This window comes from Apodemus sylvaticus, chromosome 4 (assembly GCF_947179515.1).
Source record: "Apodemus sylvaticus chromosome 4, mApoSyl1.1, whole genome shotgun sequence".
Classification (NCBI taxonomy): Eukaryota; Metazoa; Chordata; class Mammalia; order Rodentia; family Muridae; genus Apodemus; species Apodemus sylvaticus.
This window is the reverse complement of record NC_067475.1, coordinates 161,453,566-161,481,345: the sequence shown is the minus strand read 5'-3', so window position 1 is coordinate 161,481,345 and position 27,780 is coordinate 161,453,566. Positions and strand designations below refer to the sequence as shown.

The 27,780-nt window shown below is 35.9% G+C and overlaps 1 protein-coding gene across 1 annotated transcript in view; it reads right to left on the bottom strand.

Moving 5' to 3' along the window:
• The window catches only part of LOC127683530 (rho GTPase-activating protein 20-like), a 574,487-nt gene that overhangs the window by 76,460 nt on the left and 470,247 nt on the right, over positions 1-27,780 (bottom strand). Inside the window, exons 6-8 of the mRNA XM_052180846.1 lie at positions 15,697-15,806; positions 15,108-15,297; positions 13,512-13,770 (exon numbers count right to left, since the gene is read on the bottom strand). Coding sequence (XP_052036806.1) covers positions 13,512-13,770; positions 15,108-15,297; positions 15,697-15,806 — 559 coding nt within the window. The remainder of the gene's footprint in view (positions 1-13,511; positions 13,771-15,107; positions 15,298-15,696; positions 15,807-27,780) is intronic.

The following is a 27,780-nucleotide window of genomic DNA, read 5'->3' as shown; positions in this document are numbered from 1 at the left end:
ATTCCTATGTTTTTTGAAGCCATGATTCACCTTTAATCTTATCATGTGTGATGATTAATGCTGATCATTAATGGAATTCTATTTAGAATTCTCTCTGAAAAAAGATTCTGGACATGACACTGAGGGTGTATTTATGGTCCTTAGATTCTGTCTATGCTTAAGTAACTGGTGGCCAAACCAATAGTATAACTAGGTTCTAGTATTCCTTTCATGGTTCCTGGGATGTTTAAAAAGAAAAAAACTTACTGAATATTAACATTTATTGTCCTCTGCTTCTGAATTAGGTGAACGACTTCACTAGCTACAACCTCCTGACATTAGAACTGCTGTATGTTGATATCTTGAGCCCTCAAAAAAATGAGCTATTTTCCTAATGTAAATAATTTAGTAGAGTACATTTTCACAGAACTAGGACAATAATTACTATTAACAAAATTATTGTGCAGGACTTAAAATGCCGTTTTGATTGTAGTTTGGAAGAAAAAATTAATAAAGTGATTCTAGTGGATCTGTTGCATGAATATAGGTGCCTGAGTAAGAGAGGTGGAGGAGAGTACTGGAAATGCCATTTTACAAATACTATGGAGAATCATGAATCAGGCATATTCGAGTCTAAGCAATAACAATTTAATTCAATTTATTATAATAGATAAGAATATGTAATACATAACTTGAAATAAATAATGAGTGAATCTATTTGTAATAAATAATATGGGTAAATGTATAATTGAAGTTGTTTCTTTTATTGAAATAGAATGACAGGAACCTTCTTTAGTCATGAGGAAGTTTCCTTTGTGGAAAGTCATATGTTGCAGTTGTTTCGTTGTCCCCTGCTAAATGAAGTCAAGAAATGTCTTAGTTAGAAAAACATTCTCTAATGATAGATTCGCCCCACTTCAGATCAGACTAGTTTTCAGTATATTTTCTGAACTGTACACAAAAGCTTCTTGAGTTAACAATATATCTGCTCCTGAATGTGTTATTTGTTAAGATTCCTCACATAGGTGTTGTAGTGGATCCTGTGCAACTTCATATTGATACCAAATGCTAAGCATTTGGCAAGATTATGAATCAAATGAAATTAAACATCAGTGTTTCTGTCCAAGAATAGCAAAGCTTGTTGGCACATTGTTCACTCTTGGGAGTATGTGTAATGAATTTTTAAATTGAATAATTGTTTCTAAGTGAACTTTTTAAAAATAATTTCATATCCAAGATATCCTACATGACTTATGGACCATGGGAAGAAAGGTGAGAAATATAACAGGTAATATGCTGGAATTTGTACAGGGTCTAAGTAAGGAGTTCCTCTGTCCTACATGCATGTATGAAAGAATATATGTGTGTGTGTGAGTGTGTGTGTGTGTGAGTGTGTGTGTGTATGTGTGTGTATGTGTGTCTTTTTGCATACCTATGTATATATACACATATTAATATATAATTTAATGAAAGTATTGTTTAAAAATCTTTTCCCACATTTTAATATAATAGGCCACAATAGGGCTTTGATATATACGAATTTATGAAATCAGAGAATATCATCCTTCCATCTGTTTAATGACTAATTTCTCTTAATCTCTAGGAACTTCTGCTTGAGAAGAAGCAGATGAAACCTTTAATTCATCAGTATTTCAAAGCTTTTGCCTTACCAGCTGTATTTACTGTAGTCTTTATGTCATCTGACCTCTTCTGACTGTTGTCACAAATTATAGGGTCATCTTCTCCAAATATATCTGCAAAGTTATCAATCATGATTTGTATAACAGAGATCTGTACCACAAGGGAAAAAAAACAAGATCTTCTGTAATTTTACATAGTTTACGAAATTGAAATCGATAAAAAAATGAATTCCAAAATGAAAAGGAAAATATCAGTTACTTTGAGCAGATATGAACCTGTGAAATTAAGTCTCTGTCTGAAATGGAGATGCTTAAGTTCTTCGCAACTTACTTTATCATGTTAAAATTTCATACATACTTCAAAGAATAGGGGAACTACTAAAGCAATGTAACATTTCAGAACTGATATGCTGCCAGAATAACTGTGAGTGAATCACAGTAATGACTTCAAAGATTTCTTGAATTAGTGATTTTATGCAGGGGAATGGGGAAGAGGTAGAGTTTCATTGTGATATTTTGAATGTGATGCCTGTCTAATTCCAGGCATCTCAATATATGGTACCATCTTTGTGAAATCTTTTGAGTGGTTTAGTGACTTGACATCTCTGGAGGAAGTATGTCATAGGTTAGAATGTAAGGTCACAGAAGTCAGGTGCCATTTGGAGTGTACTCTCTATGCTTCACATTTGCTGCCTAAGATGAGAGCCACCAGGTCTCTGCTTCCTGTTTGGTTGCCCTACCTTCCTGCAGCCATGCTCCTCTGTCATGAATTTGAAGGATGGTAATGTCTCTAAATCTCTAAGTCCCAAATAAACATTTACTTCTATGAGTTGCCTTGGTCCTGGTGTTTTACTAAAGCAATAGAAAAATGACTAATGAAGAATTTGGTGAGAACAGGGATCTATGTTGAGAAACTGAGACAACAGATTGGCCCATTGTGTAGAAAAGTCTGTGGAATATTTTCTTGATTAACAATGGAATTTATAGGTCCCAGAACTCCAGGATGGTGCCACCCAGGAGCTATTACTGAGACAAAGAGAGATAGGAGGTGCAGGAAAAGAGGCAGCAAGCACTCTTACACAGCTTGTGCATCAGTTCTTGCCTCCAGCTTCCTGCCTCGCTTTGGTTTTGCCCTGACATTTTCAGTAGTTAACTGGTAACTAGAAGTATATTGTGAAGTGTAACCTGTCCTCCAGAATTTTCCTCAGTGTTTTATCATAATAGTAGCAAATTAAGACACTTTCTAAATTGAAGGAGCTTTTCATTGGTCTACTCTACTCCATGGTGAGTAATACCACCATGACTTCATTCATTGGTAAGTCCTTTGTTGATTCTCTGTGAATTTCTCATCATGCAACCCAGTAACACTCATTTTCTAGTCCATCCATATCTACACTCTCCCCTGGTAACTTCCCCCAAACTTTAAAAAAATTAAAACATAAATAAAATTTTAAATTAAAATTAAACTGAGGGAAGAGGGGGTCGTGAGGACGAGACCTAGAGTAGTGTACTGCAATCAGAATTAAAACTAAATAATTAAAGTGATGAAAAATATAAATGCATATAGCTTTCTAGGAAAAGGAAGAGATAAATAAAGCAAAATATTAAGGTACCTAAAAATGTACCCAAAATAATGCAAACATATACTTCTATTTTATATAAGTAGAAGTTAGTGCTAAAATATTAGAAACTATATTATATAAGATAGAGTACATGTTCATCATTATTCATTATATTACATATTGTATGTATATATATATATGTATACATATATCTATATGTATATATGTCTGTATACATATGCATATATATATGTATATGTATATATGTCTGTGTATATCTATATCTATATCTATATCTATATCTATATCTATATCTATATCTATATCTCTATATAAAATTGTATGCAATGTTCTTTTTTATGACCAGTAGTGCAGTTAGGGTAATTCATAATTTTAATAGTCTCACAATGATAAAGAACAACTATCATGTGCTCCAAAGTACAGCTGTAATAGTAAATAATCAAACAAGTGAAACACTAGGTAATAGGGATATTTTTCAACTTTACTGTAGTCTTCTTGAACTACCATTATACATGCAGCATATTATTGGGTAAAACATTAATATCTAAGATCAATATCTGAAAAAAAAGTAAAAAGGAAAGAAAGAACAAAAAACAAATGATTCACTTCCTTCAAACTATGTTAACAATCTCCCTTCCCAATGTTTCCTGAAATAGATCAATGTATCTCCCACTCCAGAATAATGCAATCTTAGGGTTTCCTTTAACATCGCTGACCTTTCTGAGGTACTCCCAATTTCTTGATCACAATGACTACTTTGTTCTCAAAGGGAAAAATCAGATCCTCTTACCTTTTTTGGAATGTCACTTCCAAATAATGAGTTCACACAAGTCTGATCCCATAACACATGTGGGGCTATACGGATAGATAAGATGAAGCTGTCTAGAGTATTCTTGGCAGAAGTTTTAATTTTTAATAGCACACGAATGAGCTGTTTAAGAACAATGTAATTTGCTTGTGGCATCTTCCGTAGAATACTATATAGACAAAGGAAAATTTTACTGTTGATTGTCTGACAAGTAATGCTGCATTGTCAACATCCTTAATCATTAGGGAAATGCAAATCAAAATAACCCTGAAATTCCACCTCATTCCAGTTAAAATTGCCAGGACCAAAAACTTGGGGGACAGCAGATGCTGGTGAGGATGTGGAGAAAGAGGAACACTCCTACATTGCTGGTGGGATTGCAAGTTGGTAAAACAACTCTGGATATCGGGTTGTTGATTCCTCAGAAAATTGGACATAGTACTACCAGCGGACCTAGCTATACCACTCCTTGGCTTATATCCTGAAGAAGCTCCAACAGACAATAAGGCCACATGCTCCACTATGCTCATAGTAGCCTTATTTATAGTAGGCAGAAGCTGGAAAGAACCCACATGTCCCTCAACAGAGGTATAGGTACAGAAAATGTACATTTATAAGATGGAGTACTGCTCAGCTATTAAAATCAATGAATTCATGAAATTCTTAGGCAAATGGGTAGAACTAGAAAATATCCTGAGTGAGGTAACCCAAAACCAACCGATCAAACAAACGAAAAACAAACACATCTTATGCACTCATTGATGCGTGAATATCAACCAAAACGCTCAGAATACCCAAGACACAATTCACAGACCACATGAAGGCCAAGAAGAAGGAAGGCCGCAGTGTGGATACTTCCATTTGTCTTAGAAGGGGGATCAAAATACCCATGGGAGGAGATTTAGACACAAAGGGTGGAGCAGAACCTTAAGGAAAGGCCATTTAGAGACTGCTCCACATGGGATTCATCCCATACACACTTACCAAACCCAGTCACTATTGTGACTGCCAACAAGGGCTATCCGACAGGAGCCCGATATACCTGTCTCCTGAGAGGCTCTGCCAGTGCCTGACAAAGACAGAAGTTGATGCTCACAGCCAACCAATGGACTAAGCACAGGGTCCCCAATGGAGGAGCTAGAGAGCTGTAGGGTTTTGCAGCCCCATAGGCTGGAATAATAATATGAACCAACCAGTAACCAGAGCTCCAAGGAACTAACCCACCAACCAAAGAGTACATATGGAGGGACCCATGGCTCCAGCTACATATATAGCAGAGGATGGGTTTTTCAGAAATCAATGAGAGGAGAGGACATTGGTCCTGTGAAAGCTTGCTGCTCCACTGAAGGGTAATGCCAGGACAGGAAAGTGGAAGTGGGTAGATAGGTGAGCAGGGGTCTGGAAGATGGGATAGGGGGTTTTCTGAGAGGAAATGAGGAAAGGGAATAATATTTGAGATGTAAATAAAGTAAATATCTAATAAAAAGAAATGGAACTTTGTTGTTATGTCTCCCTTTTCATTTCTAAGTTTGTTAATTTGGATACTTTCTCTGTGCCCTTTGGTCAGTCTGGCTAAGGGTTTATCTATCTTGTTGATTTTCTCAAAGAACCAGCTCCTAGTTTTGTTGATTTTTTGTATGGTTCTCTTTGTTTCTACTTGATTGATTTCGGCCCTGAGTTTGATGATTTCCTGCCTTCTACTCCTCCTGGGTGAAATAGCTTCTTTTTGTTCTAGGGCTTTCAGGTGTGTCATTAAGTTGGTAATGTATGCTCTCTCCATTTTCTTTTTGGAGGCACTCAGGGCTATGAGTTTTCCTCTTAGCACTGCTTTCATTGTGTCCCATAGATTTGGGTATGTTGTGTTTTCATTTTCATTGTGTTCTAAAAAGTCTTTAATTTCTTTCTTTATTTCTTCCTTGACCAAGGTGTCATTGAGTAGAGTATTGTTCAATCTCCACGTGTTTGTGGGTTTTCTGTTGTTTCTGTTGCTATTGAAGACCACTTTTATTCCATAGTGATCAGATAGGAGGCATGGGATTAGTTCTATCTTTTTATATTTGTTGAGGTCTGTCTTGTGACCAATTATATGGTCGATTTTGGAGAAGGTACCATGAGGTGCTGAAAAAAAGGTATATTCTTTGTTTTAGGATAGAATGTTCTATATATATCAGTTAAATCTAATTGGTCCAAAGCTTCAATTAGTTTCATTGTGTCCTTGTTTAGTTTCTGTTTTCCTGATCGGTCCATTGAGGAAAGTGCAGTGTTGAAGTCAAGCTCAAATCCAAATGGATCAAGGACCTCCACATAAAGCCAGACACTCTGAAGCTAATTGAAAAGAAACTGGGGAAGACCCTTGAGGACATCGGTACAGGGAGAAAGTTTCTGAACAGAACACCAATAGCGTATGCTCTAAGAGCAAGAATTGACAAATGGGACCTCATAAGGTTACAGAGTTTCTGTAAGGCAAAGGACACCGTCAAGAGGACAGATCGGCAACCAACAAATTGGGAAAAGATCTTCACCAATCCTACATCAGATAGAGGGCTAATATCCAATATATATAAAGAACTCAAGAAGTTAGACTCCAGAAAACCGAACAACCCTATTAAAAAATGGGGTACAGAGTTAAACAAAGAATTCTCACCTGAAGAACTTCGGATGGCGGAGAAGCATCTTAAAAAATGCTCCACTTCATTAGTCATTAGGGAAATGCAAATCAAAACAACCCTAAGATTTCATCTTACACCAGTCAGAATGGCTAAGATTAAAAATTCAGGAGACAGCAGGTGTTGGAGAGGGTGCGGAGAAAGAGGAACACTCCTCCACTGCTGGTGGGGTTGCAAATTGGTACAACCACTCTGGAAAGCAGTCTGGCGGTTCCTCCGAAAACTGGGCACCTCACTTCCAGAAGATCCTGCTATACCACTCCTGGGCATATACCCAGAGGATTCCCCACCATGTAATAAGGATACATGCTCTACTATGTTCATAGCAGCCCTATTTATAATTGCCAGATGCTGGAAAGAACCCAGGTATCCCTCAACAGAAGAGTGGATACAAAAAATGTGGTATATCTACACAATGGAGTACTATTCAGCCATTAGAAACAATGAATTCATGAAATTCTTAGGCAAATGGATGGAGCTAGAGAACATCATACTAAGTGAGGTAACCCAGACTCAAAAGGTGAATCATGGTATGCACTCACTAATAAGTGGTTATTAACCTAGAAAACTGGAATACCCAAAACATAATCCACACATCAAATGAGATACAAGAAGAAAGCAGGAGTGGTCCCTGGTTCTGGAAAGACTCAGTGAAACAGTATTTGGCAAAACCAGAACGGGGAACTAGGAAGGGGTGGGAGGGAGGACAGGGGAAGAGAAGGGGGCTTACGGGACTTTCGGGGAGTGGGGGGGGGCTAGAAAAGGGGAAATCATTTGAAATGTAAATAAATTATATCAAATAAAAAAAAAAGACAAAAAAAAAAAAAAAAAAAAAAGAAATGGAACTTTGGATATAGTTATGCCATCGACTGCATGCATAGCTTCTGCATGTGCACTAATATAAACAAATGAATGACCCCACCCCAAAATACAGATTTTAGGTAAAATATTGCTACTGTTGGCTAAAATATTATCTGAAAATCAATTTCCCCTATAGAATTATGGGAAACTTTAAAAATTATGTATGCATTTTTCTGTATTACATGTATTACTGCTACCCACAGAACCCAGAGGAAGGTGTCAGGTTCTCTGGAAATAGAATGAATGAATGAAACTTGTTGCAGGTTGTGTGTTCTGTGTATGGAAAAAAGTGTTGCCAAACAATGAACCATCTTTCTAACCACCATGGGGGCACATTTAATATCCAACTTACTATGAATCCATGCAGCACTCTTGTGACACTCTGGAACACAAGGAGCAGAAGGTGCACTAGTGACCCTACACAATGCAGGCATAAAAGCTTCTGCTATAGATAAGGCAGAGATACTGGAGTCCTGGGTAGAAATGGGAGCTCAAAGTCCTGGTACTTAAGAAATCATTCTATGGATACAGGGAAATGACCCAAAGAAGTCAAAGCTATACCTGACCCAGACTTATCTAGGTAGTTATAGTTGAGAAGGAAGAACTTAGTAATAGCTTCACGTTCTAATTAATGATATATGTATTTAAATGTTCAATATTTACAATACTATGGTAATAGTATTAGGATACAAATAGCCCACAGTTATTATACTTATATACTTCTTTTAACTTGTCTCACTCAGGAATTCAAACCAATGTTCTAATCTGTCTTGCACACAACTGCGTAGCATAAGCTGTCTTCCACACCATGACCATTATAATTTAGAAGACTCTCAAGTGGTTGGATTACAGACATGGTACAACACACTTGTGTGAGAAATGCACCTGTTTATAAAGTGACTATACATGTCTTAGCAAAGGAAACTTCTTGTCTTGGGACATCATTCCAGCTTATAATCCTATAAAGACAAGCCCATATATCTCAAAATGCATTACTTCTAACTTTGGGCATTTCCCCAAGTGTATACTATGTCATTACCTTCGTATAGTTGAAATTTTTCCAAGCAGGGATTCTTCATCAAGGACACTAAGCCAATTTTCATACAAATCTGAATAAAGTAAGCTTCCTTGTATGTTTCTAATAAAATCCTTTTATAATGAAAAAAACACAAGAAAATTAATGGTCTATGTACATTGTAGAAAGTATTTGAAAAAAGTTTTGTTTAAAAATAGGAGGTTAGACCAGGGATTGTTAACTTGTGTGTCACAATCTGTTTGGGGGTTCCATATCCTGCATATCAATAATTCCATGCATTATGCATTATAAAAGTGGAAACTAAAGGCAGGAGCCTATGTGTTTTTACCTAAGAGTAGAAACAAAGAATCAGAGTTCTGACTGCAGCATCAATGAAATAACCCTACTGTCTATTCTGATTGCCTTTCCTGGTTTTCAGTCCACCCTACTACCTGAAATCAGGGATATGCTTTCCAACTCACAGCCTGAAATTCTATCTGTCTCAATGGAGGTCAGCCGCTCTGTGGGATATCCAGACAGTAGCCTAGCATGACTGCTCTCTGAGAGACTTCACCCAGCAGCTGGCTAAAACAGATAGAGACCCACAGGGAAACATTAGATAGAGCTCATGGACTCTTAGTGAATAATTGAGGAAAGAATTCAGGGCCCCAATCAAGATAGGGACTCCACAAGAAGATCAACAGACTCAACTACCGTGGACCATTGAGAGCTGCCAAGAAGTGAACACCAACCAAAAAGCATACAGAAGCTGCGCTGTGACATATGGCATATATGTAGCAAATGTACAGCTCGGACACCATGTGGGTCCCCCAACATTTGGAACAGGGTCTATCCCTAAAACTGTTGACTGTCTGTGGAAACCCCTCACCCAGCTGGCCTCAGTAGGAGAAGTTGTGCTAACCTTGAAGAGAACTGATTTGTCAGGGTGCAAGGATAACACATGGGGACCTTGACCTGCTCAGAGGAGAAGGAAAGAGACTCATAAAGGATGAAGAGGTAGAGTGTAGCAGTTTCAAGATGAAAATTAATAAATAAATGAATGAATAAATTGGTAGTAATAATAGTAATATTAAAAGAAGAAAAAATGAACAGTAAGTATTAAAAAAACAATAAAACAAACAAAAAGCAAAGTGTTCCCTCTGAAAATAAAAAACCATCCAAAAATGACAGGGCCAGGAAATGCTTCATTCTGATTGTATAATTAGGTGAACTTGTACTTTCAGTTCACAGAGAGTAAAGTTGTAATATACATGTATGCCTCTGGGTACACCTGGAATAGTGGTGAACTTCCTTACTTAAGCACACTGTTTTACATGTGAGAATGTCTCACAGTTTCACATCCATTCTTAAAACATTTAAATATTCAATTAAAATGTGTAAATATTCAACTATTTAAATTAATTGTAAGCAGAAACTTGTTTGAAATGCCACAATTAACTTTCACATTGTATCAAGGATAGAAATTCAGACAAATGGAAGGTGCCCAGGTGTTCCTGTACCTTTAAATTGCTGTGAATACACATGACTTCCAGTTACTGATCTTCACTTTCCTCCCTGTGATGTGGTCCCAGGTTTCTGGCAATGAGAGCCAGATGCACTTGGCAAGCTCGAGGGCCAAGGGGGGATCATTTGTTACCATTGCCTAACGTTATTAACCATGGCTACTCTCAGAGCATTATCTTTTCTCTTGATGTCTGGGGCCATAGCTCCAGTCTACTTAGAGGCAATCTCAGATCATGCCCCAAATAAAAATCAAACAATGATATTTGCTCTAGAGTTACTGCTGCTCACTGAGAAGTTAAGCATATTAGACTACTTAGAAGTAAGTTAGGCTAATTCTTCAGTATTTGACATGGGGTTAGGATGGCAATATCAGGAAAAAGTGAAAATACTGCTTTATTTTTTGTTAGAGAAGGAAAACAATTTTATATATCTACTGGACATAGATATTGGACTGGATATAGAATTGGCAACATGCAATTCTCTCACATTACAAGTCTGTGGTAAAACAGCTATTTTGTACTGTTGTTACTTAAGTTTGTGTGGTAAGTATGATTTAAGACATGCATCGTGTAAAACACACTTTTATTACTATTATTACTTGTTCTATTATTAATTCAGGTGGCATAGTTAGAGAGGTGAAATCAGTGGGAACATTTGTAATGCCAAAAAAGCCCATCTGATGTATGAGAAAGTTAACCTCCAACAGAAAGTGTTCACCTGTGTCTTTGTGATGAATCTTTGAGCTTGTCACACTTTTACCTAAAGTGACTCTTATTCGGAGATCATGTATCCATAGTTCAAGAAAACTGTCATGATCTGGTAATCTCAAGGACAGAATATGCATCTCTAGAGGGATGCTGAATGTTGGTGATGCAAAATACTGCCTTACCTTTAAAAGGTAAGCTACTGTGAGTACCGATTCTTGGTCCCAATTGATGTGTTGCTCAGTATAGATCTTATCCTTCAGGACCAAGTGTGATCTATCGGAAATGGATTGGAATACTTCTTCTGATTCTGGTCCTTTTTCCTCAATGACCGATATCATATCCTGTGTGGGATAAGGACAAGCTTCTATTATAACAGATCCAAACAGCTAAAGCACAAATAGGTCTTTGAAGGTAAACCAGAGTCATGGCAATCATGGATGCATAGCTACAACTGAAAGAAAGAAGAGGACATTTCACTTTTTTCTTTTTTAGCTTCCAAATATATTTCTTTCCCTAATCCATTTTTCCCAATTTGAATCATCAAGGGTTTCTGGTAATTAAACAACCCTCCAGATTGAATCACACTTCTAGTCACCGAAGCATTTTGGTGAATGGTGTTCTCTTACTTTTTCTTTGCTTTTTGAAGTTCTTTCTAGAGCATGCCATTCCAAGTAACTATTGGGATAGTTCTCTTTCAGAGATCACATCACTATTTGGCTTCCTGTCTACCCTGACCTCTACTGTGAAAACTGGCATTTGTGTTTTAAAGAAATCTTTCCTTTTCCACTATACTTCTGAGACTTTTATTTCCTTCTTTGGTGACTTCTTATTTTAAATCATCCTTATCGAAAGATGCTGTCACATTTAAGAACCCAAGCAATTTTCAGTTGTTCTACCATGGTTTCACTCTGTAAAAATGAGGACCATACACAGATTTACTCCATGTTTTCTTTCATTTTAATTGATTACATGATTACAGTTATTGATGACAAAATTATCCTGATCTAAAATACCTAAGGAATGGGCAGTAATTCTCATGTGTCTAACATGATAAACTTGTTCACGTGTGGCATAAATTCCTGGCACAGGCATAGAGCTAAAAGAGATGCTGGACAGTAAATGAATATTTCCAATGGAAATCTAGAAGCATATTTAAGATAGACTAAGCCTATTAGGTGACAATTTCATAGACTGCAGTAGTATAAAAAGATCAATGTATAGCAAAAAACATGTATATATCTAATTTATTGTTAATATCAGATAGTAATCTATAGATATTTTTGATTATAAGATTGAGTAATACCAGAGGCAATAACACCAAGGTAGACTCTAGAGTAATATGGAGTCCTAACACAGTTCAAAATATTGATAGTTGGGCAATTCCAAAGATCCATTGCATCCAACAAGCTGGTGAGTTTGGGTCTTTGCTGAAATCAGTGAAAAACATGGGAATACTATTTCTTTTCAAATTTTCACTTTTCATTAAATTAGAAGACTCTAACTTCAGTAGGTTTTATTTCTACTTTAAAAGAATCTGACCTCATGAATAGGTTATCTGTATATTCATCAGTTTGGTGAAATAGTTGACTTAGAAAATAGGTTCCCAGAAATTATGGGAAATAGGACAGGTTTAGAAACCCAAAATGAAACAAACTCACAAGTATAGAAGGTAGCATTTTGTCCAAGCATATAAACCGTGGACAAGTACGAAATACTTGGTTTTTTGGTGGTGCAGTAGGAGTTTGAGAAGTTGTTTGCTGGGTTGCATTCATATTATCTTCTTGAGTCTCTGATTCTAATAAAGGAGTAAAATCATTATTTATTGTAATTGAACTCACTTAGCACTTGCATGACCTTCACATTTTATAGCCTGCATTACTTATGCTTCACCACAAAGACACAGAAAAATAATCAGTATTATAACATTTATAATCATGACATTACTTCATAAGGCATTGGATATCTAGTTGTATATGGCCACAGTTCTAGTATACCTAGTAGTTTTAGGGTTTGTCTTGAAAGGTAAGCATATAGGTATTAGATTCAAGCGATAAAATAGTACCAATTTTTTAGTCCACCTGTGTCTTTCTGGCAGAACTGCCATGGCCAAATGTAAATTAACAATAGTATTTGAATTTCACCACACAACTTGCCTGACTGCACTTTTATTACAATCCTTGGTTTCCCCCTTCACAACCCACCGAACTGAGAGCTCAAATCTGAGTTCACAGTGTCAATGAATCCCATACTGGTATATTAGGCTATATTTTAAAACTTGCATAAAAGAAAAGCATTTTGGCATGTGCCTTTATACCCAGACCTCAGAAGCTGAGCCAAGATGATCTCTGCGAGTTTGAGGTCAGTCTGGTCTACACAGTAAGATTTAGGACAGCCAGACATTTCAGGTAGAGAAAACCCAATTTGGTATTGAATTGCTATTCAATGTATAATACACATCTAAATTAATACCCTTTATATCAAAGTAAGTAACATATACTTAGTCAATTACTCTCATTTCTGGGATTTACCTTTTGCATAAATTCAGGACCAGTGCAAAGAGGTACCAAAATACGGAGGGAATCTCTTGCAGTAGGAAATTATAACACACAGGTGAAGTGTCCCTTCACATGGTTTAGCAAATTCTTCATTGTTATTTGTTATAAAATTCATAGTTCAGTGCTAAACGATTCTAACTTTTAACTTATAGTAGTAGGACATGTATACACACCGTTAGTGCCCTCAGAGAGAGGAGGAGCCACTTGACTTATTGTTGGTTCATCATGGTCAGGGGTGTATGTCCTCCCCTTGGGGCAGCTGCTGGCTCCATGTTCTGGTTCATTTGGGGTGATGATATTAGATGTAGTAACCTGGTCACATGAGGTATTTCCTCCGGGTCCATGATAAAACGAGGTTTCATACCATAGTGCAACAATATCTAGCCCGAACAGTTTCGGAGAATTATCTATGAGGAATGTTACGAGAGAAATCTGGGACAAAAAAAGGGCAAACAAAAAGGGTCTCTGTCATTTTGCATAGTTACAAATCACATTTTATTTAAGAATTTGGGAGGCTAAAAGTATGTACTTTAAAATACTGAGATAACGTTAGCTTTAATGAAGTATCGAGGCGGGCTTCTTCTTAGAAATTTAAAAGATGATTATGAGATCAGATATTCAAGTGTGGTCATCACAGTCCAATATCATATAAGAGGATGATTTCCAATTTTCACCCTGTGAGGCCCAGAATGTTATACATATTGCCCACTTGATTAACCTTGCTTGTCTTGGACACATTCATGGCTGGGCATATTTGTAAGGATGCTTAAAGAAAAGCACAGCTAAGGAGGGAACTTTCTACTCAAAGGTCCCATGGGCTAACTAAAAGGCAAGAGACAGGCAAACCCATCTATGGGGTAACATTCATATTTCCCTGATGGTTCAGTGCAAATGCCATGGTAACAGCTTGATCCTCAGGTTTATTATGCTGGGAATTAATAAAATAATGCCTATGGAAGAAACTGGATAGTTATGGATCTGCAGTGTTTGTTTCTTTGTAACCCTTTTTTTTTCCTTAGGATATTTGTTCCTATGCAATATGAGGAATACTTATTCTCAATTAGGCTGTCCTATAATATATTCCTTTCAGGTCCCAGGGCAGTTGGTCAATTAATAGTGAATCAGAAGCTCAAATACTGAGAATCAAAATAACCATTTGATACCAATACTGTAAAAATTCTGGTACTTTATTATAATATTTGAAAGGCAGGTCCCATAGAATACTTTACTCTATAATTCTCTAAACCAATGATAACCAGCATCAAGAGGTCAAGGCCATATTTAATTACAGAAATCAGGAGTCATAATAACCATACCTGATAAAAATGATCCAAAATTGCATTACCTTTGTTTTGTTGAGGAAACCATCATGAAAACAAGTAGCATTTTACAAATTCTACACTGATTACATCAGAATTCATTCTTGGTTGGTGAACCCAGTACCCAGGGTTTTTTTTTTTTTTTTTTCATTTCACAGCATTTATTCTCACTGGATTCGTCTAAGGATATTCTAAGTCACAACTGACAAAAAAACTGCATCATTGAGCTCAAATACCTATTCATATTTTACTTACTTAAAATGCACCAATGATTCTTCCTCTCCAAAAGAAAGCCATTCAAACATGTACTTATTTTACAAAATGAAGCAAAACCAAAGCCAAAATCATCATCATCAACAACAAAGTAACTCAGACTCTGAGGGTAATACTGTCTTTCTGTCACATTGTAAAGGCTTATCAAAGCTAGGCTTAAAGTAAATGGCCAATTACCTTTTTGGAAATATCAGTAGCCAGTACTTTATTTCCATATCTAGGAAGGCATAAAAGAAATGGCGCTATTGCAGCAGAGAGACTGTATGCTGGCATGTGGTTTATCGAGGAATTTCTGGCTATTTTATTTAGAATTCTAAACATCTGTCTCAGGAATGCAGCATTCAGTGGCGGGAGTTCTTCTAAAAGCCTGAACAAAGAGACAGTTATGATAAAAACAAGTTTACTCAATTTATAAATATAGAAAAGGGGAAAGTAATTATATCTTTTGAAATGACCTCCATAAATAAAAGGAAAGTAACAATGTATATTCAAAATATTGCTTAAATGTTTTTCCAGAATCAGGGTAGGGGTGGGGCCAAAATGACAAATTTAAGTGTAGTACAAAACTGATAATCATAAGCATGGTCCACTGTGACTCCCTAAGTCACACCTCTGTTTGCAAATGTATTCCGTGTTTGTGAACAATTGAAACCTTTTGCTGGCAGCATTTTTACTGAATATTTTTGGGATATATATTCTCTAATGTGTATAAGCAAATATTACTTCTATTTGGTTGATGTTGTTCACACAATTCGCCAGCCATTACCTCTTTGCTGTTGATAGTTTTTCTTCATTGCTGACCATTTCGGGTATGGAAAGCCAGTGCTCATACAGCTGAGAGGTCAATAGACTGCCTTTAATCATTTGAAGAAACTCCTTATATAGAGAGAAGAAATATTTTGCAGAAAACAAATTATGGAGATTACTGAAAACTTATTCAACTCTAAAATTTCGGATAGTCCCAACTTTCTTCACAGCTCCCCGACATTCCCCAAGGTAGAATGTTGACTGATGTGTAGGGCCAGTAAGATTTGTCCATAAAAACTGGAAAACTAAGAGCTGATGTTCAAATGTGCTTGGATTGCTGAAAAATCTCTTTTTAGATCGAAGTCCTCTAGTGGACAACTAAGCGAACTAGCATACCTAAGAGATCAATACCTCAGACCAAATACTATTTTTACATGACAGAAATATACAACGATGATAACTATAACAAAGAAACCCATATTATGTTAGTATCTAATTTCTGAGGTGCAGAAAATCATATCCACTATTAGAAGCATGGGAAGATATGAGGTCATGGCTCTTAGAGAAGGTCCTATCACAGTTTCTCTAAACAAGCATGATTCCATAGTCTGTTCCAAATATTTAAGATAATTTTTACAGATAATGTAGCTTGCAAAGGTACTCTTGGCAATGCATGGAAACTATTATGAAAAACCACAGCTATTCAAGGTACAGAAAACAAAATATCCTGTGGCTTCAAGCCAAACTGCATACATAGTACACGCTAACTCCTAAACCCTGGGCTGCAAACATTGGTCAAAAGAGTCAGAAAGATTATATACCAGAAGATCAATAAATCTGCTTTGACATTGGGAGTTCTAGAAATGTGGGAGAGGCTTCACATTTGATAGTTCAACAATGTAATATGCTTGTCAAAACAATTTCTGAACAAAAGTCATCAATGTTAGTAATTCTAAATGGGAATGAATAAATCTTGTAAAAACAAACTTCTAGATAAAGAACTACATGCACATACATATTACAAAGAGTGAGGAAATTTGTATTTCTCAAAGGGAAGCCCCTAATTTGTAAGCCAATCATAGTTACCTCAGAAATAGTTCATATACTACCAATGATAATGGACTTATTAGGTTGTTTGAACATATTTGTGGGCTCACTTTTATCTATATAATAATAACAGAAGATGAAAATGGGCCATGTATTTTAGCAGAAGTAGGAGTCTAAGGGGAAACAAACTTAGAGCAAGGGAAAGGAAGGAGTGAAATGATGTAATTGAATTTTAATTTAAATAACAAATAAAAAGTATCATTTTATGGTGGTGAAGGTATGGCAGACTGATTAAGAATACTTGTTTCACAGCCATGAGGCCCTGCATTTCTGTACCAATATTTTGTGAGATATAGACAAGCAGATTATGACATCCTACTTGATATGTGTAGCAAAGAGTTACATGTAGGAGTCACATTCTCTATACTGAGGAAGAGAAATCTGCTTCTCAGAAAAACAGTAGTGCAAGACAGAGAATGAAGAACTCTGGCAGTCAAATGCGTCTGAATTGGCATGCCTACCAGGTGACATTCCTATGCAAGTATGAAGTGACCATCCACATGGCCACATGAGAAAATCAAAGGAAAGATACTTTAGTAACTTTACTGCTCATTCTGACTGGATATTTGTTTGAGTCCCTACTCCTTATGTGATGAATAGCAGAAGAACCTTTTAGCTTACCAGATTTCCCTCTTATGTATCTACTATCACTCAAGGGAATGCATGATGAAGGAAACTACTCATGTAGACTCAGAGGAATCCAGAGGCTATGTGATGCAAGGACGATCCCTACCTTTAGAATCCAGCTTGCCAGGTGCACCGAGTGTTTTCTTATATTCACCTTTTGCCCAGAGTCGAGTTTTTCTTTCACTCCTTTGCACAATACATCACTAGGAGCTATACTAAATATACCTACTGCTGTAGGGCCCTTTTCTCTTAAGAGGGACAGGATGTCCTGAGAGAAAGAAAGGGAAATACCAGTCACTCTTTATGCAGTGCCCAGCACTATTGGCTCAGGAGAAGCAGACCAATGGCGTGCACAGGTGCAGTGAAAGGGCTGGCATGGGCAAGAAGGACTGCAAACTGGTTTGGACTCTCAATCTTTACTTGTACAAATCCCACCCTACTGTTAACTCTGAAAGATCAGGCAACACTGGTCTTTTTATCAGATTTTTCCTTAGGAAAGCCAAAAGTGAATCATGTGAGTCCTACCAGAATTTCGGTGGGCCATTTTCCATCCTTACAGATCCAATTCAACTCTCTACCAAAGAGTTTTCCCTTCTTCTTAACTTTTGGGACAGTGTACCCTTGGTCCTCATGGGGCACATAGGCCCTGGGGAAGCATCGTGTCCTGTAAGTTCTTTCCTTCTTCTTCAGTATTTCCGTTGATTCTAAGGAGGAGATAAGATCATTACCTGGAATCCTGTAATATGGCCTTTTAAAAAACCAAATTTCAATTGCATAATGTCCCTGTTGTCATGGATTAGGCGTCCTGTAGCATCTTTATATTCTTCTTCCCTATACTCTACATTGTTATTAATCTGTGAGATGTATCTAAGACATGATCCCATGGGAATTCTCACAAGATTATGTTGCACTGCATCATAAGATAAATGATATGCAATTGAGCAAGTTCCCTGAACTATGTACAGGCAGTTGTATCACTAAGTCATATCCATTTTCATAGCTACCCTCATTTTTATTCACAGCAATCAGTTTTATATTTTCTTCAAATGTCATAGTGAAGCGCTTCCAATTCTTAGATTTCTTGATGAGCTTTTAGAAGGACCATTGTTACATTTCTATCATCAGCAATATTCCTCCTTCATGGGAATGCATACATGACTGCCTGTTTTGTCAAACTCGGGACCCTAGTTCCTGTAGTGTAAGTTCAAAGCTGAGATCAAAGTTTACTTTTCTCTTCAAAGACATCTTTTCAAAAACTAGACCATAATGAACACTTATATGGTACTTAAAACAAAAGTATTAAAAGTAAATAAAAGAGTCATATAACAAAATATAAATTAAATGGTCTTTCTCAATATAGAAAGTTTTGACTATTTGTCCAAAACAAAATAATAAGACTGGAAAAACACAAGTAATATGATACAGTCTGAATAGGATATATCAATTTTAGTGTAAGTATGCATCTGTATAGACATGTATTTAGGCACACATATGTATACACATACATACACACAATGACTTTTTTTAGAAAAGCAAGAATTTAAAGCAATGAAGGGGATACTTAGGAGTAATGTGGAAAATAATAAAATAATAAAACAAGAAAATATTTTTGGAAAAAAATGTCCTTAAGACAATTTCAAAAGCCCCAGAACTTAAGTATTAAGTCTATTTGAAATCCAACTGCAGGTGTAGAAGACACACAAAAATATGCTTTTAGTGTAATTGAAAATGAGATTAGAGTCTGAGCTTGGACACCAAGGTTACTTCTACTTTAGTCTGACACAGATTATGTCCAGTTCCATACATATATCCTTTCTGTGCCTCTTACAATAATTTAAATGCAGTTCTTAGGTCATTCTCTGCTTTAATCATGAAACAACATGAAATTGTATTCTAATGAGATGAAAGCTCTGTGCCCACACACTTGTATACATATAGCATCTTGGAATTCCAGCTTATGGTGACTATCTGTCTGGAACAAATGGGATATTCTCCCAAAAAAATCAAGTTTAGACTTGATGTCAGAATATAAAGATCTCCGGCTAGACCTGGGGCGTATTGTATTGGGTTTGTTTTCTGCAGTGCCCTTCCCGTAAGCAACAATGTCAACATGCATTGATATTTTATGCAAAATTGAAATGGCAACTAGGAGGGCACTTGAAGGAAGGTAGACGACTTACTCTGCTGCTGGCTTATAGCTGAGTATCGGGGCTTTAAAATGAATTGCCCCTCCAAGTTTAGGTCTTGCCTAAGCAATCCAGGCAAGAGAGGAAAAGCTGTAGAATTTTTTGAATTTACTCTACTGTAGGTGTGTTGAAGGTGGGTCATTATGACCTCCTGTAGATACTCATAACCTATAAAAAGAAAAGAATATAAATTGAAACTAATCATAATGAGTGTGAGCTTCCAATGGGTTTTGGCAAGCACTACTCTATTTTCTGTCTCAACTTTCTTCTGGACAATGTAGACTGTCCCTAAGCATTAGGAGAATGACATGAATATTATGATAAAGTAAGGATGTGTAAGCTGAGAACTCTAAAATCAAGGAGAAAATTTTCAATTTATCACTTTATTTAGATCCACATGAGCACATTTGTTGTTTCTACTTTGACAGTATTAAGACCTGCCTGTTTTAGGTGTATGGCCTGTAGGTTGAAATACACATTCAAAGTGATAGTGAGACACAAACAAGAGCAGTAAGTTCTTGGGATTTCTGAAAAATTCATGATGTACAAAGATCTTCCAAATTTTAGAATTAAACTGATATCAAGTTCACAGATTTCACTCAATAAATTTATTTAGAATGTGCCAATCCATATTTGTCTTTTCACTGACTGAGTACTGCTATTGTGTCCATCATATAAAAAGCAAAAAAAAAAAAAAAAAAAAAAAAAAACTGGATGATTTTGGCCCATGCTTGTATTTTCAGCACTCATTGATTAAAAAAGTAAGGACTGGGAGTTTCATACCTGCTTGGACTCAATAGAAATATAAAGTCAAATGTGTCAGTTTGGTTTGAGCTGGTTATTATCTAGTATATTAAAATCCTGAAAATAAATATTGAAGAAAAACAAAAGTAGTTCAGTTTCAGTTTCCTTCAAATAATCAAAATATTGCCAGTGTCCTTCATAATACATGAGAAAATGTTGAATAACAAAGTACTCTGATCTCTAAAAGACATTGTTACTGTCTCTTTTCTGTAGTTCACTTTATGCATTCAAATTTCACATTTTAATTAACTTTTAAAAGATAATCCTTGCAAGCACACTTAATGATCTCAGAATTTTAATTGTTATCCAAATGCTTCTGAGCATTTTATTACTCTTATTTATTTGGCAATAATTTAGCTAGTGAGAAATTTTTTTAAAAAGACAATAGAAGGAACACCAGGTGATTCAGTCAAGAAGTCTCTAGTAATCTGAATATGATCTCTCATTCAGTGGGGAAATTGCTTGTCATAGGGAACTGCATATTTCACATGGACTCACATATGGCCACATTTACAATTTTCATTACGAAACAGAATCTACATAGTTTAAAATAAAGAGAATATGTTTGTTTATAACATGTACACTTTTATTAAGATGGTCACAAGTCAGTGTAAAGGACAGCCCTGCCTGACTCATCACTTCAACCCACACCCAGGGAGACCAAAGCCTTCATACATCAAGTTGCAGCACAAAAAAGTGGAGCCCACAATAGCTGACCATGCAGAAGCGAAAAACAAAAAGAAAGAAGTACTAAGGCAGAAGATTTTTTAAAAAGATGCAGTACACAATTTACACAGAAGCAACACTGTCACCTTCCCAGTGAGGACTCAGGTAATGGACTTAGCATCCTCCTCTTAGGAGTGTGGGTGACTTTGGGGAGGGGGAAGGACTTCCTGTAACCATATATTTCATGGATAATGGAATGACTTTTAAAAAGAACAAAAAGAAAAAAATGTACAATCAAAGTCCACAGACACATTGTAGAACTTTGGGGGATGTTTGCTCCAACCTACCACTGTTCCAGATTTTAAACCCTGATCAAAAACTCCAAAACAAAGCAAACTGAATAAGTTTTAAACTTGCCACATTTTTTTGCCACTTACATGAAATCTTTGGACACACACACACACACACACACACACACACACATACACACACACACACAAGTCTTGTGACCGCAGTTTCCTCAAAGACACTGAATTATTCTTTGAATGTGTTTTCATTTAAATTTTAGACTTGTTTCTGTTTGTAATTGTTTTGCTCAGATGTATACTGTTGTACCATATAGAGCCTGATAACTGAGCAGGTCATACCAGGGAATTTGATCCCCTGAAACTATAGTTTTGGATGCCTATGAGCTATCATGTGACTGTTGGGAATCAATGAAAAATTTCTCTAGCTAGTAGGATTTTGTGTAATGATTACCCATTTTTTTTTGTTGTTACTTTCTTCAGAAATGATATATTCAGAGTTTTGTTTTTCTTTTTAGGAAAATTAAGTTTCTCAAGTGAAAATCACAGTAGAATCTGTTATTTTTTTGTCAGCTCACAGACTCTATCTTAATGAGGTTATCAATGTGCCTGAAGGCTACAATGAAGTTATTATAAATATAATGAATGGCATAATATTTAGAAATTTTGTTTTAGTATGTACTTAAATGTAAGTCTAAATAATGAAAATCTGAGATTTCAGGGATAGACCATTGAACTCAGCTAGTCCTTCTTTAGATTTCTCTGGTACTTACCTTGCAGTGGTCTTGGAGCTTCTGCATGGCCAGGATGGAACCAGAGTTGGTAATCTCCATTGTTCTGAGAGCCAAAAAGAACCAACTGTCACAAATAATCTGACAGTAGAATCCTGTATAATATAGTGATTTTCTTTACTTACAATTTCCAGCTCTCTAGCAGGAAAATTATTAGGACTAGTATGAATGGCATATATTCTGACCACAGATTTGAGTCATCAGGACTGATTTCAGAAGAAAATCAAGAAGTACTTGCCTTTCCTCTCTGAAGTAAACTCCGTCTATTGATCCACCAAGAATACTGGTCTTATTCTTATAGAATAAGAAATTGCATTCGGCCATCAACACTAACCAAGACCAATATTATTACAAAATGACCCACAAGGGTCTCTCCGTCTATCAGTGGGATATTGAATATTGATTTGACATGAACACACAACCTTGAACCCATAGAGTCATATACTCACTGTGATTATGATGACTTGATAAAGAACATTTGAAAAATATAGTTATTTCAGCAACAGTGAGAAAAATAGCCAAAATAAACCCCAAGAAACAAAAAACAGAGAGGCTTTGAGGGTGCCTAGGAGTACACACAACCATTGGCTTTCATTTAGCGATAACCATTCTGTGGAGAAGATGAAGATGCGTCTAACCTGGAAAATAGGCCAGATACTGGAAAGAAGTTCCACAACATAATTATTGCATACAGAATTATGGATCCATTGAAACAATAATATAAATAGAACATTCTGTTGAAATTGCTAGCAAACTCCAGGATAATATAATCTAATTGGAGTTATCATTAATTATACTTGCTTGTTGATTCATGAGTAAATCCAAGAAAGTGTGTCATAGAGTTTTTAAGTATTAAGCTAAGGGACAAAAATGCATTCAAGCAGACACTCAAACATCTACTCACCCAAATATAGAAGGAGAGAAAGAGTAAGAAAGAGAAAGAGCAATAGAGACAGAGAAACAGAGTGACACTCTCTGTTTCTCAGATACTCATCATACGAACCCACAGGAAGTGATAGAGAGATATATACACATATACAGTGAAATTCACCAATACACACACACACACACACACACACACACACACACACATACACCCCACACACAATAACATAGGGCTATAAGTTTCCTTTCTTTGGAAATGTAGACAAGAAATTCAAGAAAAAGGTCCCTCTCTAGATTATTATATTATAGATGCCTTTACTTCCAAAAGGAGAAGATTGTAAAATATGCAAATTTATCATGATGAAGTTTCATCTGTATAATTTATATGCATACACCTTTGCAGATATGTGAATCTCAAAAGGAAAATTCAATTTTAACCCCAAAGAACTTGAAAATAACTTACGGGTATTCTCATCATTGATAGTAACTTCATAATTATTTCATTTACTGTATCGATGTTTGTTGCTTTTATGCATAAAGGCTATGAAAAGTACAGAGAAGAATGGTATAAAACAATGTTGAAGCTCATAAGTATAAAATTGGTTATTGTCTAATCATTACTAATAATCTAAAATCTGTAATCTAACTCTAATATAAAATAAACATTTTCTTTTCTTCCCTTGCGATATCTCTGGAAGACTTTCAGTCTAACATATTTATCACAAAATTAACTATGTGGATACTTGATATTCAAACATTAACTGTAACAGGTTGTGCATAATAAAGCAAGACTGAGTAGCCGTGGGTGCAGGAGCTCAGCATCCTGATTATTCTCTCATTATGTCAGCAGACAGGTAGGGGAAGGGTGGTTGGAATAGAGCACAACCCTTTGCTTCCTCCCTGTTTAGACTTCCATCACTTACATCCTTACTTTCATGTACACCATGTGTACAGTTCTAGGAAAGTCAGGATGAATAGCAAAACTGCAATAAAAAAAGAAAAGAAAAACAAAAACAAAAGAAAATGAAAAACAAAACAAACAAAGATGGGTGATTACTCTCTCCATGTCAAGCTGTGTATATAGTTAGATGGTATACAGACATACAGTAATGAAATCTGTAATGGTGATAGAACTAGGAAATCAAAATGAGCATTTTAGAATTCCTCTATTGCTTTATGCTCCCAAAACAAGCAAGGTGCTTTTATTTTTTGATCTCTATTGCTTCTCACAGCTAGAATCTTCTACAAAGACCCAGGAAGACAGCAAGAAGTAAATAGCATGAAATAAAATGATAGGAATCTGAGAAGATAGCACTGATGTACTCGAATTCTAATATATTACTATAGTGTATGACTGTGAGTAGGTAGGTATATCTTTACGAAGATAGTTTCTAAGGTATCAGCTATCTGCAATAAGCATTGTTAGTGCCTAAGAAACAGTCCCTTAAATAAGAAACATATCACAAGTGCCCCCTTGCTATCCATAAGCAACCTTGAAACAAGAAAAAAGGAAACCACTTCATAATCCATTATCTTTCACAGCATTTTTATTTATTGTTTTCTAACCACTGGGCATAATCTATTATCCTGAAAATAATTGTGTGTGTGTGTGTGTGTGTGTGTGTGTGTGTGTGTGAGTGTGTGTGTGTGTGTGTGTGAGAGAGAGTCTTTGTGTGTGTGTGTGTGAGAGAGAGAGTATGTTTTGTGTCTGTGTGTGAGTGTGTATGTGTGTGTGAGAGAGAGTCTGTGTGTGTGTGTGAGAGAGTATGTTGTGTGTGTGTGTGTGTGTGTGTTTCTGAAGATTTATCCAAGTCCCTACTGCAACATGACAGGTAACTTGAATTTTATGAACAAGGATAAGGATACCTTACACTAACTAATTTTACATCTTGCTATCTATATACTAAGAATTATGCAAAAACATCTTAGAATGTGGAAGAACATCTCTGATCTTCTGGTGTAATGTAAATAGGATGGAACCAATGTGTGCATTTGCTCAAAATGTAGATGAATGTGGATGAAAATATAGCTCATGGCCCAAAAATCATATATGCTAGAAGGACAAATTCCAACACCACATACACAAATACATACATGCATGAAGACACACACACACACATACACACACACACATACACACAGAGTATGCATAATTAATTTAAAGAAAAGTAAAACTTTTAATATTTTGTTAATATCTTAAATCTTCTGTATAATTTTAAAACAACAAAGTAATATAGTTTTCTAGAGATCGAAAAATAATTCAAATATGATTTTATTTGACCTTATTGTAAAATATTGCATTCTGAGTGCATTTTGAACATATTAAGTTCTACCTAATGATTGCAAAGATGGGTGCATTTCTTCCTGATGCTGGTGATGTTTATAATTTTAAACAAAATAATTCTAAAGATACTGTTTTTAAAGCATGAAAATGAAAAGGCAACTGGGAGTTTTTGTACATGTTAATATATTTCTTGACTCATAGAGAACCAGGCATATGTAAGTAATTCTCAGGAGATAAGATTAACCTTATAATAGATCACATGTTCCTACTCTGAGGAAAAAATAGGCTTTCAATAATTGTTCAATGATACATAAAAATGTTTATTGTAGATAAAAGGAACTATACCTTTTTATTCTAAAAGGATAGAAATATAAACCCTGTAAATATTGAAATTATATATCCATAAACTAGATGTGAAACAATGAGGTGTTGCTATCTCTAATGAATTTCAGAACAGATTACTTTAAGCCACCTGGGAATATAGTAAAATGTGCTCCTCCAGCCATGGCATAGCATTGACTCATGAGGACAGTGCAGTTAGTTGTTATCTCTACAATATTAAGTCAAATAGTCAATATTTTATATATTTGTATTTGAAGTCAAGAGTACGAGAAGGTATGTGCATCTTAGGGAGTGGTTTGTGGATATCTTGGGATTCATGCAGGTGATTTGGCAGTGGATTTCTATACATCAAAGATGATTGTAAAATCATCTGCATCTACATATTTTAAAATATGAACAGAGTCTGAGGGATCTACATTCAATCCTAAGAATAAGAAAAAGGGAAAAATTGGAGGAAAAGACATCCTTAAGTAAGAATAGCAAAAAATATTTTCCTAATACATCCATAGCAAAAAATACAGGTTTATCTTAAGTGTAATGAAATACATAGATGATTCAAAAACTCTCAAACCTAAAAAGCCAAACTATAAACATAAAATCAAATAAAACAACCAAAGAATTGATAAAAATATGAAGTATCATTGCTAAATATTCATGAGGGAACATGGAGAAAGAAAAGTGATAGAGGATATTTATTTAAATTAGAAGAATATTTTTATGTTCTGAAAACAACTCTTCAACTATTGTGGAGGGTGTCATTTCCCCAATTTCTTTCTCAGTCTGTTTATCCTTGGAGTATAGGAAGACTACTGATATGTTTGAGTTAATTTTATATCAGGCCACTTTGCTGAAGTTATTTATCAGCTGTAGGAGTTCTCTGGTGGAGTTTCTTAGGTTACTTCATCTGCAAATAGTGACAATTTGATTTCTTCCTTTCCAACTTGTATCCCTTTGACATCCTTTTAATGTCTAATTGCTCTAGTTAGAGCTTCAAGTACTATAGTGAATAAATGTGGAGAGGGCAGCCTTGTCTATTCCCTGATTTTAGTAGGATTGTTTCGAGTTTCTCTCTGTTTAGTTGATGTTGGCTCCTGGGTTGCTGTATGTTGCTTTTACTATGTTTAGGTATTGGCCCTGAATTCCTGTTCTTTCCGAGACTTTTAACAACAAAGAATGCTGGATTTTGTCAAATGCCTTTTCAGCATCTAATGAAATGACCATGTGTTTTTTTTTTTATCTTTCTCCCCCAATGGGGGAGCTAGAAAAAGTGCCAAAACGGGTTTGCAGTGCCATAGTAGAAACAACAGTATGAGCCACCCAGTGTTCCTAGAGCTTCCAGGGACAAAAATACCAATCAGATAGTACACATGGTGTTACCCATACCTCCAGAGGCATAGGCAACAGAGGATGGCCTGTTGGACATCAAAGGGAGGAAAGGTCCATGGTCCTGGAAAGGCTTGATACAGCAGTGTAGGGGAATACCAGGACAGGGAAGTGTGATGGGGATGATTGGGGAACAGGGGAGAAGAGATGGCTTATGGGACTTTTGGGGGGGGAGGAGAACCAGGAAAGGGGAAATCATTTGAAATGTAAATAAAGAATATATCTAATAATAAAAATAAGAAAACAACTCTTCAAGGACAAAAGGGAAACAAACATATCTCGTGAAGAAAAGCTATAAGGTACATACCTATTACCAATCTTCTGAACTACACAAAAGGTAATAATTATGTTAATTATTAAAAAAATTGCTACTAATTATAAAATTCTTAATAATTATGGAAGGATAATATATGAAAGTACTAGAGTTGTGGTTAAAAATCAGTAAAAATGTTTACTTTTCAGGAATTGGATCTAAGTCACCATGGTGTTGAAAGACATCAGAGAGATTGCTCATGTACAATACTGAGCATTTGCCATAGATGAAATCAAGCATCAGAGGCAAGAGAGCAGTTCCCTACAGGACTATCTGCTCTTCTCCTCTTCGCTGTCCTGAGGACACATCTGCTTCAGTCAACCTAATGTATGTCACTGGTTAGTAATTACTTTTATACTACAATTTCTCTTTACTGTTTTATATAACCTAGAAAATACGAATATCAAGTT